Source organism: Andrographis paniculata, unplaced genomic scaffold, assembly GCF_009805555.1.
Source record: "Andrographis paniculata isolate CXL003 unplaced genomic scaffold, ASM980555v1 Contig65END, whole genome shotgun sequence".
NCBI classification, from domain to species: domain Eukaryota; kingdom Viridiplantae; phylum Streptophyta; class Magnoliopsida; order Lamiales; family Acanthaceae; genus Andrographis; species Andrographis paniculata.
The window spans coordinates 4,004,618-4,024,452 of NW_026137601.1; the positions used below are offsets into that span (position 1 = coordinate 4,004,618).

Below are 19,835 nucleotides of genomic sequence, written 5' to 3' on the forward strand. Positions count from 1 at the left end.
TGGCAGGCTTTTCTTGAATGTGGAATATCATTTTTTGAGAATGAATAAATAAAACATGATTCAATATTAGAGCCTTCGTAAAATTGAATGTAGCATACTAATATTAAAGCATGCACTATTCAAAACATACAAAATAGTTGGCCTATTAACTACTTGTAATAAAGAATTGGACTTGTGACCGTGAGGTCCGAGCCTGGTTTGCAGGGTATTAGGTTCGGCAGGATGTTTACACTTCAAAAGTCGGTCATGGGTTCTCTAAAAATAATTAATATTCACCATAAATATTATTTTTTATATTATCATTATAATTTTTTTTTTAACTCACATGAAAAATATTTCAAACTAAAACACTTTCAAACAAATCCTTAATTTTTTAATTTAACTAACTATCGATATGTAAATATAAACATATATTTGATACCATGTTTTTGAATGAAAATAATTTTGGATATAATATATTAATTATAAAAAAATATGATTTGATTTCTTATGAATATAATTTATTTAATTAATATGTTATTTATAATGTAATATATATGATTAAAAAAAAATATATATATATTATAATAAAAATATATAGTATGAATATAATACAAAGTATGAATTTTATATAATATAAATATATAAAAATATAAATTTTTATTTATGATTAATATAAATGAATTTTATAAAAAAATAAAGTATTTAGAATTTGTACTACAAATATACTTTTCTATTAAAGAAAAATAAATAAAAAATTTTAAATCGATCGTAATGTTAACAAACACACACTCAATTTTTATATATTATTTTTTAATAAGTTATTAAATATATTGTTTTTCATAAAAATGATTTTTAAACTAAAAGATTATAAATTGGTTAATTAATATTAATTATATATTTATTTAAAAATATAATCATAAACACAATTAGTCACTCAATATTATCTAATTTTTTGTCCTACCTACCAATGTTATAGTTGATATATTAGATAAGATAATGCAATGAATAATACCGAACAATGTTAAATAATTTTCTCGTCTCTTCAAATATACGCAAAATATTATTTTATTTTATTTTAATAAATAACACAGCTAATATTTAGAGTGTGTTTGTTTGGGGATTGGATTAGATTTCCACTATTCATCTCATTTTTTTTTTTCTTAAAAACATCAAATCAAACACTTTTTTTTTTATTTTTAATATTAAACTAAAAATCAATTTTACATTCAAAACATCACATCAGCATCTATTTATATCATTGATTATTACGTAGGATTTTTGTTTATTTAGATTTTATTTACATATAAAAACACACACATATATATATATATATATACACACACACACGAAAGAGTAGTACGAATGACTACCTATAAAGTCTATTATGCTGTTAGTAGGTTGTAATGACTTTCTTTGATATTATTTAGATACTTTATTGTCTTAAAAATAATTAAAGTATAATTATATTATTTAATTATATAAATTAAAAATACAAATTTTAAGCCTTTAGCATATATGCTGAATTTAAGTTTTCAGCGTTTAATCCATTTTCTTTAACTAAAAATGAAATTCATATCAATTTAACTTTTTTTTTATTCATTTTTGATTTTTTAGTAAAATCATTTTATATTAGATATTCATAATAAATATACTATAATAATATACTTAATTTCAAAAGATATTTTTAAATTTTTTTAAAAAACTTAGGGAACCATACAATTGATATTATATTATTGACAATATTGATAACAATCTTTTCTCTGCTTATCTCATTCTCTCAACCAATTCGGTCAAAAAAACAAAAATCTTTTTATTCATTTTTTCTTCCAAATTCGGTCAAAACCACCTTTCTATTTCTTTCATCTCCCAATCAATTCGGTCAGCATACTCTTTCTTTTTCTCTTCCTTTCCCAATTTGGTCAGCAAAACCATCATTCTCTTTCTCTCCCTCACCCTCTCACGACTATAGTATAGACGGAGGAACGATTATTGATTCCGCTATTATCAAATCAAGCATCGATTGCAGAAAATATGGTCATTCCCTCGATCTTCCTTTCCCTATTGGTCAATCTTTCTCTTTCTCTCCTTCTTGATTTGGTCGATCTTTCCCTCCCCTGGCCGATTCGGCCGATCTTTTTTTTCTTCCTTTCTTTCTTTCCCACTCTATGATGATCGGCCGATTCAGTCCAATTTCCATTTTTTTTCTTTAAAAAATTGGATTTCAAATCATGCTTCATCATATATTACGCCATTTTAATTATTGATTGATTGCTCAAAATTTGCAAATACGTAGGGAAAGCGGCCAAATTAGTTGTTGTGTGAGATATGGTTTCTAAATTTCAAGTGAGTGGAAATGTATATAAAGTAGGGTAGGCTCTCACCCTCAAGTGTTTAGGCTATGTTCACTCAATGCATATGAAGTAAACGATGAATTCCATAGGCTTGCAAGGAAATCAAATCAACTCCACAATTCATCAAGAAATTAACTTTCATAATAAAATGTCTTAATTAAAGGTTGTAATGGGACCATGATTGAGGTAGGAAAGAGGATATCAATGGCTAATGGGACCGATGAATTAATCATCAATTTTTATCATATTATAATGAACGCAAGTCGCACACATAAATGAACAAGAACAACACAATACTTCACAAGTGTTGATCAACACAAGACAATAGAACATACTTTCTTCTTTTCACGAGTCCTTTTTTTTTTTTCTTTTTTTTAGGACTCGGAATATTTTTCTTTTCTTTTCCTTTTTTTTTCCAGCCCTTTTTTCTTTTCTTCTTCTAGAGGCTAGATAATGAGATACTTTTGACAAAAATGTATATGAATTTATAACTGTGCCACAATATGAATACTTCAAATGCAACTCCGAAATAATATCGTATATTGAATGCAACTCTAAAGAATCTAGTGTAATGAATTAAAGAACAATCCTTCAAGTTCCCATGGGTTCAAATAAATGTTCAGCTCAATCCAAAAAATGTTCAGCTCAATCCAAAAAAAAGGCTTATAGGCTCGGGGTTAAACATGAAGAAAAATAGAAAAATAACATTAAGCTCAAACTTAGTTCACTATGGGATAATATGGGTGAAGGTACTTAATTAAGGATAATAAGGGTAATCTTAGTGCCTTGTCATTTTAATCTTATCAATTCTCAATAAATGCGGAATCAATAAGCAATAAACAAACAAGTTCTAGGTAGTCAAATACAACATATGTTCACACAATAAAAAAATAAAATAAAATTGAGCATGTATGATATGTATGTAATGAATTTGGTCAAATAAAGCTAAAAAAAACTCAATTAAGGGTTCTTTGTCAAAAGGCTAAGCGTACGCATTATTTAACTTCATCAACAAACACGGAAAGATCGTAATAAATTAAGTACAACAACCTCAACTCACAATATACAAGAGGACATGTAGGAAAGTGCATCGTAATAAAGCATTATATAGCATCATCAGTTCTAATCTCCACCCCCCACCTAATTCATGCAATGTCTCTATTGCAGAAATAAAGGTGATACAAAAGAGACGGAAAAAATAAACTTCCGTGGAATAGGTGGAGGCGACCAGCCACTCATGGATGGACCGACGACGCTCGCATTGGTGGGGGTAGTAGGAGGGGGATCCAACTCTTGCACGATTTGTGGCTACGTATTAGTTTGAAATTTCATAGCTATATTAAGGGTTGACACCCGGAATTGTGTAATATTTTAATTGGAGTATCAACCTAGATGCAAAATACTCTAGGGAGGAATTAACTTTAATTTTGAATAAATCCTTGTAGAAATTTGGTTAAATTGAATTAGGTCTTTCTAGTTCTCAATGCTGTCGAGTCAGTAATACTACGATCGTACCGAAGATTCTCATTCGATTAGAGAAATAGTTAACGGTCATACCTTAGCTATCGATAAAATAAGAAAATGTTGGTTATGAACACGTGTAGATCAACTATAGCCAATTTATCCCATAAACCAACAACCTTGATTACGACCGATTAACAAATTTTTATATTTCAACAATTTATATCTAAGGTAGAAAATAGATTACTCACAATCCATGAAAATCGAAAATACAAAGCAAAATAAGAGTTCATAATGTCTTCAATTTTCGAGAATCGACAACAAATCAATTCTAAGAATAAAGAAAAAATCCCCTCAAAGTCTGCCTGCACCGCTCCCAAGAGTTCTCTGCTCCGCACAGTGTTCTTGGTCGCTTCTTGTTCTCCCTCCAAAGATTGGTGTCATAGGTTGAACGTGATTGTGTGTTTCTCTCTCTCTCTCTTCAATTGCACATCGTGTCTTCTTAATCTTCAAGTCAAAGTCGTCTTTGCAATTAAATATCAAACAATCTCTATATTGTTAATTTACCCAAGAGGACCTCTTTTTAATTTATCACTTCTCACTCTGTTGTCCTTAAGCATGATCACGTCTAAGACTTTCCTGCATTATGTTCCTTTTGTCCACCATATGTCCAAGATTATATCAACTCCACAAATCCTATTACATAATAAAAAATACACCATGAATACAAAATTCCCACTCAAAAGTCACCCAAAAATATAATAAAATACTTATCATATATAACATATATCAATACACCGCGTATACTTGAAACAATAAAGTTGATATGCGACAACAGTCAACAACGGGAAACGCGCTTTATTCTGAATTTGCAGAAATTGGAGATTCGAGGTTAATTGGTTATGGCGATTTTAAGAATTTGACTTTAAAAATTAGGGATAAAAATTTTATTTTGATTTTGAAATTACCATTTTCTGGAGCAATGACAGTGAAAGGAACTGCTAGCCAACGCCACACTTGAGGTGGGCTTCGACCATTTCGACCAGACTAACTATTATAATATGCATACACACGGAGAGCTGTTAAATAAAATAAATCGTTCTTCAAAAGAAAGAAAAAATATAAATATAACAAATAAAAAATTATTGTGTATGATTTTAATTAATTTAAATAATAAATAAATAATATAATATTTATGTTCTAAAAGTATAAAAAATAATATGATATTAATTTTAAAATTAATGCAAGTTCTCACATATATATACATTTATACATTGTACTCACTTAAAATCTATTTATTTTTATTTCTTTTTAATAAATAAATATTTTTATCAATATTTAAAATTCTTTATTTTTATAAAAACTAATTAAGTTAATTATAAATAAATATACATTATTTATTTATTTATTTATTTGTATTATATAAAATTTAATTATCGATATCCATAGTATATATATTATAAAAATATTTAAATACATTCTAAATTTCTTTTAATTATAAATATATTAGTTATAATTTTAAAATATCAAATAATACTACTCATATAAAAAAATAATAAATAATATAATAATTTATTATTAATAATTTACTAATTTACTATATCTAAACAGTGATATTAATTTTATATTAATAGGTCATCAGAAAAAATATATTAATTTTGAGTTGAGTCTAAAATCAAACAAAGCAATTGTATTATATTTATACATCTTTACAATATACTATTTATTTTTCCTTTCATATCCCTATCATTGTTGCTCCTTTAATCTCCAATTCACTCCATGGGATCCTCAGTGGAAAAATAAATTTTATCCCTCTATCCTCACACAAATAATATTTATACATACACATGTGATGTATATGTATTAATGAAACAGATAATGCGATCCGCCGATTCACCGGAAAAATCGGAACGAGTGGTTAACCGCCGTGAAGCCACCGTCGAGGACGAGATTTGTGCCGCTCACATACCTCGCCTCGTCGCTACACAAGAACACGATGGCATTGGCGACGTCTTCAACGCCGGTCTCGACACCCTTCAAATTCGCCGCACTCTCTACGAGACTATGAAACCCCGCCAGCGCTTTCTCGTCAACTTCGTCCGTGTCCGTAAACACGGACAAGTGCGTTGGAATGGCGAAAGGGGTGACACAATTCACCCGTATACCATGTTGCCCTAACTCGGCCGCGACGTTCTTGGTTAGCCCGAGAACCGCGTGCTTTCGAGCACGTGTATGCATGCGGCGTAACACCGCCGACCAATCCCGACATGCTACAAAGCGAAACTATCGAGCCTCGTCTCGACGGGATCATCGCCCGAGCTGCGTGCTTCATCCCGAGGAAGACGCCCCCGATGTTCACGTCGAGTATCCGGTTGAACGCCGAGAACTCAACATCTCGGATGTCCGGAACCGGCGGCCGGTCTAATTTTCCGGCGTTGTTCACCATTATGTCCAACTTCCCGAACTTGTCGACGTTGAGATCGACGGCTCGCCTCACTTCGTCTTCGACGGTGACGTTGCAGTGACGGTAGAATGCGCTGTCCGGACTGCCGACGCATAGTTCGTTGCAGAGGCGTCGGCCAAGGTTGTCTTGGATGTCGACTACGCATGCTTTAGCGCCGTGCGCGACGAAGTAGCGAACGATGGCCTCGCCGATGCCGCCGGCGCCGCCGGTTACTAATGCAACCTTGCCGGATAACCTGAAATTAAATTGAAGAATCAATGAGATGAGAAGTTTCGAGGATAGATATATTTGAAAAGACTATTACCTTAGAGAGGTTAGGGAAGAAACCATGGAGCCTGATGATGATGCCATTTTATTTTATTTAATATTTTCTACAGTTCCACTCTCACTTTGTAAGATATATATATATGGGTGACAATGTTAAAATATTTGTAAATATGTAGATATTTGATATTTTAATCGAATCGAACTAATATTCGAAATTGTAAATCGTATTCGAATCGAAAATTTTGGTTAAGCAAATTTTTGATCAATCGAAAATATTTGTGAATAATTCGAACCGAATCGAAATTAAAAAATATATATTAAAAAATAATTAAAATTCTAATTAAATAAAAATATTTGTAAATATTTGAAATATCCGAACCGAAACCCAACCGAATATAATTATTAATATAAATTTAAAATATAATAATATAAATATTCGGTTCAGTTAACCGGAACGAAAAAATATCAAAAGCCGAAACCGAATCGAACCAAACAAATATTAAATATGTAGTATTTGTATTCGAATCGAATTTGTTCGATTAACCAAAAATTCGGTTCGATTCGACGGTTCAGTTCAATGAAATTAATATTTTGAATTAAATTTTTATTTTTATTTTATATGTTAATTATAATTAAAAAATTGTTAAACAAATAAATATCGATAAAAGTAAATATAATATAATATAAAATAATATAATAATAAAATAGATTATGATGGTGAGCGATGGTGATAATAATAATAATAATATATATATAATACTTATCGAACAACAAATCAACCCATTACTTCGAACGGAAGGAAGTACGTGAGAAGAAGGGAGGAAAGAAAGAATGAAAAAAAAACAGTGCAGGTAGACTTTAATTATAAATTTTAATATGAATTTGGATATCAGAGTATAAGAGTTTTATAGTTAGAATATAGTATTGTACTAAATAAAAATTTGAAGCTCGATGAGCTAATTATAAAAATTAATTTTAATAAGCACGTAGCTCCTATGGATAAGTATATAGCTTATTTGGTTTGAATAAATAATGAGACAAATGTACGTTGGAGGAAATTTGGGTGAGATTGCAAAAACCAAAGAGTTTGATAAGAGGTAAACAATAGAAAATTAAATTTAATTTAAGGAAATTAAGTATACATGTTACGTGCGATTACAATTATAATATTAATGGCTATTATGTGTGCATATGCATGTGTGAGAATTCACATTTTATGATATTTGATATACATATTTGATCGCGTTGGTGAATTTTTGAAAATGAGGAAATATGAGCTGTTTCACCGGCCCTTTTCGGTAAATCCATTTATTTGACATGTTACATACATATTGCATAATTTATCGGATATATTTTATGAATCTATCGTTTAGTCGTTGTGATTGGTAGTGCTAGGCGAGGACATCATCTGGGTTTAGGATATTCGATCCTGATGTACCGTAACACATTGTGATAGTGGACGATAGTAATCGGACAATTGGATGACTTAGTAGCACGGTCATTCAGGGATTAGACCCATTGTAGTTGAGACGTGTTTTGTCTAATCATTCGTGTTTGGTGTTGTTCCACTCATTAGAGCAGCTACTAGTTAGGTCTATCGGTAGTTTAGGATCATATGTCAAACTCCAAACATGATCCCGTTAGGGCGCATGAAGAGGAGTAGAGTTTCTAGGTTTCCCTTAGGTGATTCAAGGTTGCACGGATTCTACTACATTACACGAGGTAGGGCTAGACAGGAAGGTCCTATATTCGCTATCACAGCGACAATGTTCGGCTATCCATATATTGAGTCGTATGGTGAGTATATAGAAGTGACCGGGTGACCGTTATATTATTATGGGTTTATCAGACCCTTCCTTAAGCCGAGAGTTTTCTGGCTATTTATTGATGATAGTCTAGTGAGTTTGTTATTGTGGAGTCGAGATTATTCCGGCTACTCATTTAGACAGATGCAGTGAGTCTATTATTATGGAGCCGAAGTTATTCTGGCTGCTCATTTCAACGGATGCATATATATGTATGTGCATGGTTGTCAAGTTCGATACCTTTATTGCATTATTTCACTATTGACATGGCATGACACGTATTTTGTGATTGATGAGAGTTAGACTTCATTTTAAAAAGTATATCATGACATATTTTATGTTAGTTTTTAAAATGAATTTAATTCTAGACTGCTTTTAAAAAATATTATATTCAGGTATACATGGCACGTGTGGGACAGAGGATGTCTCGAGATATAGAAAGACAGACTGAGTGAGCGAATTTTTGACCAGAGAAACCTTCTAGTTTAGGAGCATATTTATGTAAATATTTATAAATCAGATTACGTTAAATAAACGTTCACGGTGCAATGAAGCCTGGCCCCACAGGTCAACACGAGCGCGCTTCTGTCTTCATTCACACGCACCTTGGGAGATTTTCCAAGGGGTCACCCATCTTCAAATTACTCTAGCAAGCACGCTTAACTCTAGAATTCTTTCAATAAGGCTCCCGAAAAAGAATGTGCACATTGTTGACATGAGTAGTATATTCAATAAATTTAACCTATATGCAATCTTGGATGGTCTGGCATTGGCTCATCCACGGTTGGCCTAGCACTAGCCCAACTTCGGGGGTATTACAAGAAGCTCTAACTATTTTTGTTATCCTTCACCGGACCAGTCTTCACATGGTATGCATCTCTCCTTCCTAATTCATTTCATACAAGGGGAGTCCTAGAAGGGCATTCCACGAGCGGTTTTCATCTGGCTTCCGGAAGTGACAGTATCCAACTTAAGTAACCTATAACAAAAATATGATTAGTCAGTAGGAAGTTTTTTGAAAAATTTTCACAGGGCGGTCGATGTCAGGTGTGGATACCCAAAAACCAAGTCGTCAACATGGAGGTCGACAATATGACACCTTAACTTCCTGACGAATTGTCCCTTCAAAGGTATAATAATTTCCGACAGCTTTTCGCAAAGGCGGCCAAGGCGGAACAGCTCTTACGAAATGTCAGTGGCAAAGATCATTCATCGCATGCGCACGAAGGAAATTTTTATGTCAATAAAGGATCTGATCGGACCTCCGTGACCATCCAACTCTCTCATGTTCCGATCAATACCATTGGACTACGCTTAATGAAATCTTATCCATCAGCAGCAAGGGCCAACGAAAATTAGAGGAACCATAGCGACACATTTGCGGAAATCCATTTTCAAAAAAATGGAGATATATGAAGGGTGACCTCAGTGGACCAAGTGGTAATAATATATCATCCGATGCGGCGTTACGAGCAGCCTGCAAGAGATGAGCATCGGACATGCGACCTGAGGAAGAAGAAGACAAGAGCGCAAAGACGAAGGAAGCAACATCGGTACTAGACAACTAGTTCCGGTCAAAAGAAGATGGGATAGCAAGGAAGTGAACTTCGAGCAGGCCATACACAGATGAATCAGAATAAAAATGTGTCAGAAAATAGTGGTTTGCGATGTCCACGCTAGATCCGATAGGAGTAGAGGCCAAAACGAGTGATTTCAGACAACAAAGTTGTCTCGGATGAACAACCTCCTTCAAAGGATCCAAAAGCTCTAGATACGGAGGACGAACCTATGATTAGGACTTTCGAAGATGATAGAATTTCATAAAACAATCTTGACATCATAGCCAATGATCGAGACTTGGAGCGAGCCTTACAGTACGAAGATGACTTCAAGGTCGAGGTAGTTGGATTTTTACCAAGAAAATCGAGAATCTTTAATCCCAATCGCCGCACTCCCCAACGATTCTGACCCTGAGATGACCGGGACCAGCCCTCTGCCGCTTCTAGATAAGGGCATATAAAGCTAGAGCTGAGGTACCGCCGAAACCTCATACAAAAATATTGGGCTTTAAAGTTTGATATTTTACGTAAATTTCTCACCCAAATATTTTTGTGGGGGCAATTGTTACTCCCTAATTTTCAGCCCCAATAAAGAGAGATGACCCAACCCGGAGGATCCATCCGGCCCAGGATTGTCTACGGATGAAGTAAAATCTAATTTTGATAAGAAAAATATTGGAGAAAGTTGGAAAGTTGAAAAATAAGTGAGATAAAGTTGTGGGCAGTTAAAATGATGGATATTGTGGGAAGTTACACAAAATAAAAGTATAAATACAAGAAGAAGAATGAAGAGAGGAGGCCGGCACGGAGATGACTTGGTAGTGTAGGGGTTGGACGTGTGACCGTGAGGTCCTGAGTTTAAATCCCCGACGCCTTAGGTCACCTGCCACACATGATTAGCCTAGTGTGACTTTCTTGTCGGATCTAGTTATTAGGTTTGACTGGAGGTTTACCCAGTGCGCAATTTTGGATAGCAGTTGCAGATTCTCATGTTATTAAAAAAAAAAAAAAAAAAAAAAAAGGAGTTTCTTATTTTCTTAATTCTTCTTGTTTTTGTAGTTTATTTTTATTCCTACACTTTGTTCCTTTACATTTTATTTTCTTTATCTTTCTAAATTAATACAAGTTCGTAGTCTTTTTGTATTGGATTTCATTACATCAAATCAGGTCTGAACTTGTTAATCGCATTTGGCATCACCTGGATCTATTCGTGCGTTCAATTTTGTTGCAAGACTTGTCCGGATACTTTCTTAAATAGACCGAAAAATCCAATTTAAGTCAATTTCGACAGACCTAAATTTATTAGGTCGGCATCGACAAAAATTTCACGTATAACAATTTTTACTATTATACACATAACTAATATTAATAGTATATATATATATCTTGAAAAGAGCATCTAAGACGCTTTAAAAATTTTTGGGTCCTGAGCATAGATCAGGCAATCCATGCTCAAAATTGGCCTGGCATATAATATATTTAAAAATAAATGAATTATAGCTAAAACTTATTATTCTTTATATAAAATATTTATAATTATTTAAAATATTACATTCTATAGTTATTTATATACAATAAATATTATATTCAATTATTTATTATTCTCAAACTAATTTCAAAATATTTTTTATTTAATTATTTATTTTTTTAGCATTTCAAATAAAAATGAATATTATTTATTTTACACACAGTTTTCAATAAAAATAGTATATTCTTTCTTTCATAAAATATCACGTCAAAATATTTTTTAAACAAAAATTTAAATTAATATTCAATTTTAAATCAATTTCAAACTATAACTAACTCGACCGTAAACACAATCCTCTAAGTCAAGACATCACACAAGATTTTTCCATTCAACACTCAGAATAGGAATTGCGAGTTTCATCTTCATTGAAAAAAATGCATATTGTTCTTTTACTACATTATATAAAAAAATCTACCATATCATCATATTCAACTTGTAATTATATTACATCAAAAACTTATTTATTATTTAATTTTTTACTATTAAATTATAAAACTCCAAATTCCAAAATGTATCTACCCACAAAAAATATTTCAAATCATCACAAACACAAACAAACACACCAATGGTTTCTCACTCACAGACGGCAAAATTTGTCTCAATTTCATCCCGCTTAATAATAATAATAATAATAATAATAATAATAGTAATAAGGGTAAACTGTTTTTTAGTTTGTAATTAAATCCCTTATCATTTTAGTCCCATAAGTGGAGTATGTCGCAAAATTTTTTGTTGTTTTAGTCCTCCGGCGACGGAGACGCCCACGTGGCTCTCCGGAGGCCACGTGTCCACCAGGTCAGCGACACACGGTGGACAGATTTTTTTTTTTTCTTTCATTTTTTAATTTTTTGATTTTTTAAATTTATTTTAAATTTTATTTGTCTTTTTTAATTTTTTTATTTAGTCCAATTGAAAATAAAAATAAAAAATGAAAAAAAAATTACCTGGCGGACACGTGGATTTTTAATTTTTTTTTTTAATTTTTTAATTTTTATTTTTCAATTGGACTGGCGGGACACCTGGCGGACACCTGGCTTCCGGCGAGCCATGTGGGCGTCTCCGGCGTCGGAGGACTAAAACAACAAAAATTTTTCACTTATGGGACTAGTTTGCGACGGACTCCATTTACGGGACTAAAATGATAAGGGGATTCAGTTACGGACTAAAAAAACCGTTTACCTTAATAATAATAGTAATGGTAATATAATTTCATCATACCTAACTATTTATTAAAAACTTATCATCATTTATCACGCCAAAGATTTTAGATTAAATTTATTAGAGATTTAATACATATGATTTCGACCATTCTAATTATCTTTGTTTGTTTGATGATTTCGACCATTCTAATTATCGTTGTGTGTTTGGTTGGGAATGGTTAGTGAGTCCTACTCCGCGTATAAATTGATACTATATATAGGGATGGCAACGGGTCGGGTCTGACCCGACCCAAGACCGACCCGGAAATATATATGGACCCAGGACTCGGATTAGACCCTATTGGACCTGGATTTGGCCCGAAACTACCCGATTGGACCCGATAGACCCGATAGTTTCAGAATTTTAAATATAAATAGGATCCGGACCCAACCCGCCTAAACAATTATCTATTTTTTTCAAACAATTATAAAAAAATAGCAACAAATAATGAGCAACAACAGTGCTTAATGATGAAAAATTGAATTGGAGAATGGATCAGACGAAGAAGACGGAAGAAATCGACCAAGAACTTGTTGCTGTGATGGTGTCCTGCCTGCGCGCGTGGGGAGGGGATGTTGTGAAAATAAAAGAAGGGAGGGCTGCGTGAGGAAAAAAAGAGGGGAGGAGGCTGCGGTGCTAGGTTTTATGAGAAAAAATACAATATAATTCAATTTTTTTTTTAATTAAATGGCGGGTTGGGTCCGGGTTCAGGTATGAGTCGGATCCATGCTCGGACCCTGGACCCGACCTGACCCTTAAATTTTTTTTTTTTTTATCCACACCCAGACCCGACCTTAGACCCGAATATTTGAACCCAACCCCAAATAAATGGGTCGGGTCCGGGTCAGGTCTCGGGTCTACCCGGACCCATTGCTATCCCTAACTATATATGTTGTATACATTGTTGAGTGTCATATTTTATGACTATATTGTATACACATATAATAGTGATATATATTATATTGTGAGGTAAATTCATATGCTGCTATTATATTAAGATAAACTTTATATTATATTGTTGGTTCATAATTTATGTGTTATTTGTTTGAATTTTATGCATTTCAACACTCGTCTTATATGTCACTTAAAACTCGCGTTCGAATTACATTCATAACTTTTATTTTAATTATTTCTCACTTTATTAAGGTGAGATTTATTTGTATTTTTTTTTTTTAATTTTCGACTCATTTCTAAATTAAATATATTAATATATATATTTTTAAAAAATTATCTTTTATAAGCTAATTTATGTTAATTATTTATTTAAAAAATATTTGATTTATTTGTATTATATAAAATTTTATTCTTTATAAAATATCGTCCATATGTGATATATTATAGTTTTTAAAACAAATTTTATTTTAAATCAAATAATATTTCTTTTTTTTTTAAAAAAAAAAAGAAAATAAAAATCCAACTATATATCTCTCAATTTACCACTTTATATTTTGTATCTTTACTCAGTTTATTATGTGATGCTGCCTTCATCCGAGTAAACGATAAATATTTATTTTTTTCAATAGATTGGAAATAATTATAAACTTTTTTATTGATAAATAAAAGTGTACAATTTTTATTTTTTTTTTGATAAATGTATAATTTACATGTTATACATAGAGTAGTATATCATAATTTATATATTAGTGTGTGATTCTTTTTTACTGTAATAAAAAACCATTGGTTACATGTTGATTATGGTTAATCAACATCGTGCTGATTAGCCATAATTTGTCATATTACCCTTTTAATCAAACGGTGGAGATGGAGACTAAGGTATAATTGTAATAGAGTAAGTTATAGTAATTATGAAAATTATATATCTCATTCTATGTGATCTCTACACAGTTTTTCTATTTTATATTTTTTTTATTCCTTTTTTATTGCAATCTAATTACCAAAATTCATTGCAAATCAAAGAAAAAAATCGATACAAAACTCTAATAGCACGTGTTAATCAAGTTGTTTCGAATATGTGTGATGTTTGTAGTTTTTTTTTTTTTTTTTTTGTCTCTCACTACACGATGTGTTCTCAACGGTCGTGAAATTATAAGAATAAGTAGTTATTATTTTTATTATTATTATTATTATTATTACTATTATTTTTTTATGTTATGCACAACGAGTATGCTAAGTATGATCTTTCAAAAATCTTTTGATGCACATAATTTCTTTTGTGATTCTGCACACAACAGAAGGTTTGGAGTAATAATAAAAATTTTGGATTTTGAAATCAAATCTTAAGAATCAAATGAAAAGACAACGAGATGAACACTAATGTTATGATAAGTGAAAATCCCTCTTAAACAATGAGAGAATGGGAAGGATAAATTATTATTCTTTAATATAGTTCTATTTTTGGTGAATATGATAAAAATAATTAATGTTTTGTAAAAATAATTGAATTAAAAAACACAAAATACCTTGTATTTTATTTATTGCATGATCTTATCTTAATATAAAGTCTGCACAAAACACCTTATTTCTTTGTCCAAAATTTATATTTAATTCTAAATAAAGACTTAAATTAAACAAGTTTTATTAAAAAGAAAATGTAAAGTATCTTAAATAATTTTTTGAATAAAATAAATAAATAAATAATTGATCAACAATATTTTTTATAGTTTTTATAAAAATCAAAAAATAATTTGTCTCCAAAAAATTATAAAATAAAGGATTAATTAATTAATATTTATTTATTTTATTTAAAAAAATATTTAAAATATTTTTTATTTGTATAAAACTTGTGTAATTTAAGTCTTTATTTAGACCCAAACATCCGTTTTCGACAGAAAAGATGTTTTGTGCAAACTTTATATTAAAGTAAAGGTTTCAGGCAATAAATAAAATAAGAATTTTGTATAATTTTACTAAAACACAGGGGAATGTTATATAATTTACCCTATTTTTAAGTTAGCAACATGAAGATTGTATTGAAAAGTGTTATTCTATTGTTTGTAACTATAAAAATTATTAAGTATTTTAGAACTAAAGTTATACACTTCTTACACACTTCTACCGATTAATAAAATACTACTCCCTCCGTCCCAAAAATATAGTTTTAATTGGGTTGGACACGAGATTTAAGGAATATTGATATTATATTGGTAGTTGGTAAAAAATATAGATAAAAGACTTTTTAGCCCTTGTGAATATATTAATGTAAAAAATAGTGACAATTGTGTAATAAAAATAAAAAGTAGAAATAATTTTATGGTGATATGGTTATTTGTAGAAATAAGACTATTGTTTTAAGACGAAAAAAATGATAAATAAGACTATTGTATTGAAACAAAAGAACTACTAGTTTATAATCTACTAAAAAAAACCCCCAAAAAAGTCTCATTAGATTGAGACGGAGAGAGTAATAAAAACAAATTCACTATTGTCTCGTTACTGTTCTTTGGTAGCATTGTATGTACTCTCCCTACAATACTATAATACACAGCTGATCATATATATATAAATACCGCACAAATTTGGGGCTCGGCGTGTACATGAGAGAAGCAAGGACGTCAACCTCTTTCAAATATACAATAGCTATCTAAGGTTTAGATTTTGGTTTTAAATAGTAAAATTTTGAATTGAAATAGTTGTTTGATACGATATAAATATGTATTGATGTGATATTTTGAATGTAAAATTTAATTTTAGCATAATATAATAAATAAATAATAGGTATTTTATTTGATATTTTTTGAAAAAAAAATTAAAATAGTAAAATAGAAAAACAAATCTCACAAGTAAACACAACCTATAATAAAAATAAATATATAAATTATTAATTGAGAAAAGCACATGACTACTAAGGTGGGGATATAAAAACAATAAAAATAAATATATAAATTATTAATTGAGAAAAGCACATGAGTATTCTGACTAATCAAATGAGTATTTTCTATCCCAATAATTGTGTGTTTGTTGGGGGTTTGAATTTTGAGTTGGGATTTGAATAGTAAAATTTTTGAATTTGAATAGTTGTATGATGTGATATAAATAGGTGATGATGTGATGTTTTGAATGTAAAATTGATTTTTAGTATAATATAAAAAATGAAAAATAAGTGTTTGATTTAATGTTTTTTTTGGGGGGGGGGGGGGGGAGGGGAAATTTTGGATGAATAGTGGAATTTAATCCAAATCCATCAAACGAACACACCCTAAAAGTATTACTTTTTTATTTTAATAAAAATAAATATAAATCAATATCAAAATACAGTTAATTTTTATCTAAATTACAAATGGTATATTTACTTGTACAATTTGTCATCTAATTTTACTATTCAACTCTATGTTTTTTTTAAAAAAAAATCAAATCAAATACTTATTTTATTTATTATGCATCAAAATATCACATTAATACATATTTATATCACATCAAACCACTATTTTAATTCAAAATTTTACTATTTAAAACCAAAACCAAAACCAAAAATCAAAATCTTACAAGCAAACACACCTAAACATCCCATTGCACATATAATTACATTTTACCAATAATATCAATCTCTTAATTTCGTTAACTAATAAAATATTATTATTTTTTAATTTTTATAAATCCCAAAGGCCCTTTGGATCATGTTTCTAACATGTGCTATAAAATTGTTATTATAAATTATCAATATGGATGAAAAAAAGGTCAAAAATAAATTTGTACAATCATGCAGTTTTGATAGATTTTTTTTTTTTCACCTTACCTTTAAACTTACAACAATCCAAATTTTAATCTTTCGTAACTTATCTTCTTACCATTTTAGTTCTCTATAAGATTAAATCTAAAATTACTAGGCTAGAATTTATTCTAATTTGATGATAAGAAAAAATAATCGAACAAGTTAAGAATGAAGCCAAACCCGATCACGAAGGCGCTCTTCTCCGCCGCCGAACATCTCGTCGACCCGTTCGCCGTCTCTATAAAATTGGAACGTCGGCGTGTACCGGATGCGCTGCGTAGTCTCCGGACATTTGTCGATATCAGCGTACACGAACGATAGCTTAGGGAACTCGTTGCACAACCGACAAAATGCAGGCAGTATCTGGCTGCAAACGCCGCACCTGTAAGAACCCAAGAAATCAAATACGATGATTGTATACATGTAAAACTTAACAACGTATGTACGTACGTACCATGATGCCCCGTAGTTGATGACTGTCTGCAAGTCATATAGAATTCAAAGCATTAATAGGGTCGGGAATGGCGATTTTGAAGAGGAATATTGAGTGTGCGCGCTTACGGGAGATTTTGAAGATTTGATCTGGCGAAAGACTTGATTGAGATTGTCGTCGCTCGCTGCGGTGATGAGGTTGCCTTTGCAAATTTTTATGGAGCTCGATGAGTTTTGAAAAGCTTCATCTTCACCATTCTTTGCTCTATCTTCTTCGTCGTTCCCAGACATTATGTGTTGTTTCTTTCCTTCTTTCCTGTCTTAGTATACACTTTTACTATTTACTCAATAGTAAAATGAATCCTTAATCTTAACAAATAAATTTAAATTTAAATCAAAGCCAGCACACCCATAAAAAAAAAAAACAAAACAAAATAAAACAAAAAAAAGAAGACAAATGCAAGTAAGATCTGCTAAGTTAACAACTAATGCTTCTAATAAATCCTCAAACTAACCGTAAAGCCATCGATTAGTATTATACAGAAGAAATAATTCTATATAATAGTAATCAATCCTCAATACATTGAAACAAATGAAATGTGTATTAACTAGTAGGCAAAATCGACAGTATGCAAAAAAAATGAAAAATTATTCAATAAGCAACGGATCACAAGTTTAGAAGGATCTGCATCACTCGTTTGTAAAGAAATGAATAGCCAATTATGACGTACTCTTTAATAGAGAATATAGTCAGAGGGGACGATTGTAGCATTTGCAGAACCCTGCATAGAGTGAAGAGATGAGAGTAATGAACAATGGCAATGGTAGCAGAAAAATAGATTACATTCATTGTATGATTTCAGCCAAAGCAAATCAATCAGATACGGATAGAATAAGATGTTTAATTGTGTTTTTCGTTTGCATTTTCACACTATTGAATCTAGAGTATGTCCAAACTTTCAGTCCAAATAACATTGCACCCAAACCACATTTTCGCTTTAATCCCACTATTTCACAAAGAAGGCAATAATAACGGCGAAATAACACAGAAAGTGCACAAAAAACAAAAGAAGAACAAATGTGGGAAAGATCACAAAAATGGCAAGCATTTTATTCAGTAAACAACCAAGAATTACAACTAGAACAAAAGATTTATATGTATATCTCACTAATATAATTCTGGGCATGCCGAGCTTATTCATCTATCAATTTTCGCATAACGGTTACAGTGCTTATTAAGATTGAATCTCAATCAATTCTGAGCTGACAACAGACAAAATTGTTTGATTACATAGTTTGATATACTACTAACATGCGTTATATAGATTCTCATTGTATGTCCTGTGTGAACTATTATCTTGTTGCGTTGACAGTACAACGGTGCCGATCAACTACCATAAGCATTGTAAGAGCCGCCTTCTTCAAAAGACAAAATCCTAAACTGATATAATTCTAATTCGATTCTAAGAAATACTAAATTCCATCACTTTGGACGAACTTTGAGTCTCTGAAACACCAACTATGCAGCTACACAGATTATCAAATTCATTTCAAAGGCATTTTTATGGCAATGCTAGTAGTGGATATCACAGCTGAATGCATAACACACTTTTGGCCTACAGTAGCAAATGGTCGAAAGATACTCACACTCGCCTCTCTATCGAATCGAAATCTTCGAACTCAAAATTGCTTCTTGTAAGATTCTCATGCTCTTATCTATCGAATTGCAATAACAGAACAGCAAAAAAACACTTTTGATTCTCGCACTTCAGTATCGATTATAAAAAAGATTAAACGGAAGGGGAGAATTGAACTTACAAAAATTGACGCAACTGTAGTTCGGAGGGGACGATGCCAGCGTGGACTCGCGAAGAAGACGAAGAAGAGAGGCGGAGCCGCCGGCCGAGGAAGAAAGTCTCGCGGCGGAAATTGAAATGGAAGAAGGGAAATCAGATAAAGTGAAATAGGAGGCTGTGGAGCAATTGGCCCTGGAAATGGGTAAAGGCTAACCCGACCCGAATATCAGTTTTTAACCCGACCCGAATATCAGTTGCGGAAATGGCGAGAAAGCGCCAAAATTGCATGCAGCAATGGCCTCTCTGCAACTCCGCCACGTT

The 19,835-nt window shown here is 31.4% G+C and overlaps 2 protein-coding genes across 7 annotated transcripts; both read right to left on the reverse strand.

The window, feature by feature from the left end:
- Window positions 1-5,687: 5,687 nt before the first annotated feature.
- LOC127262583 (zerumbone synthase-like) lies at window positions 5,688-6,609 on the reverse strand. Its single transcript, XM_051291332.1, is given in 3 exon segments — window positions 5,688-6,014; window positions 6,016-6,493; window positions 6,563-6,609. Coding segments are annotated over 3 exon segments (852 nt in total).
- Window positions 6,610-17,192: 10,583 nt separating this feature from the next.
- LOC127262249 (thioredoxin-like 3-3) lies at window positions 17,193-19,695 on the reverse strand. 6 transcript variants are annotated; one of them, XM_051290849.1, is made up of 6 exons: window positions 19,537-19,691; window positions 19,366-19,434; window positions 18,450-18,500; window positions 17,848-18,034; window positions 17,741-17,766; window positions 17,193-17,668 (listed from the first exon to the last, which is right to left on the reverse strand). In XM_051290849.1, exons 3-6 carry the CDS (start codon window positions 18,488-18,490, stop codon window positions 17,449-17,451), a joined length of 474 nt encoding a protein of 157 aa, XP_051146806.1. In that variant the 5' UTR covers window positions 18,491-18,500; window positions 19,366-19,434; window positions 19,537-19,691; the 3' UTR covers window positions 17,193-17,448. The 6 variants fall into 6 exon arrangements, with proteins under 6 accessions (XP_051146806.1, XP_051146808.1, XP_051146807.1 ...); XM_051290851.1 differs by having other exon boundaries at window positions 17,848-18,038; XM_051290850.1 differs by lacking the exon at window positions 19,366-19,434 and having other exon boundaries at window positions 17,193-17,653; window positions 19,537-19,695.
- Between the last annotated feature and the right edge of the window lie 140 nt (window positions 19,696-19,835).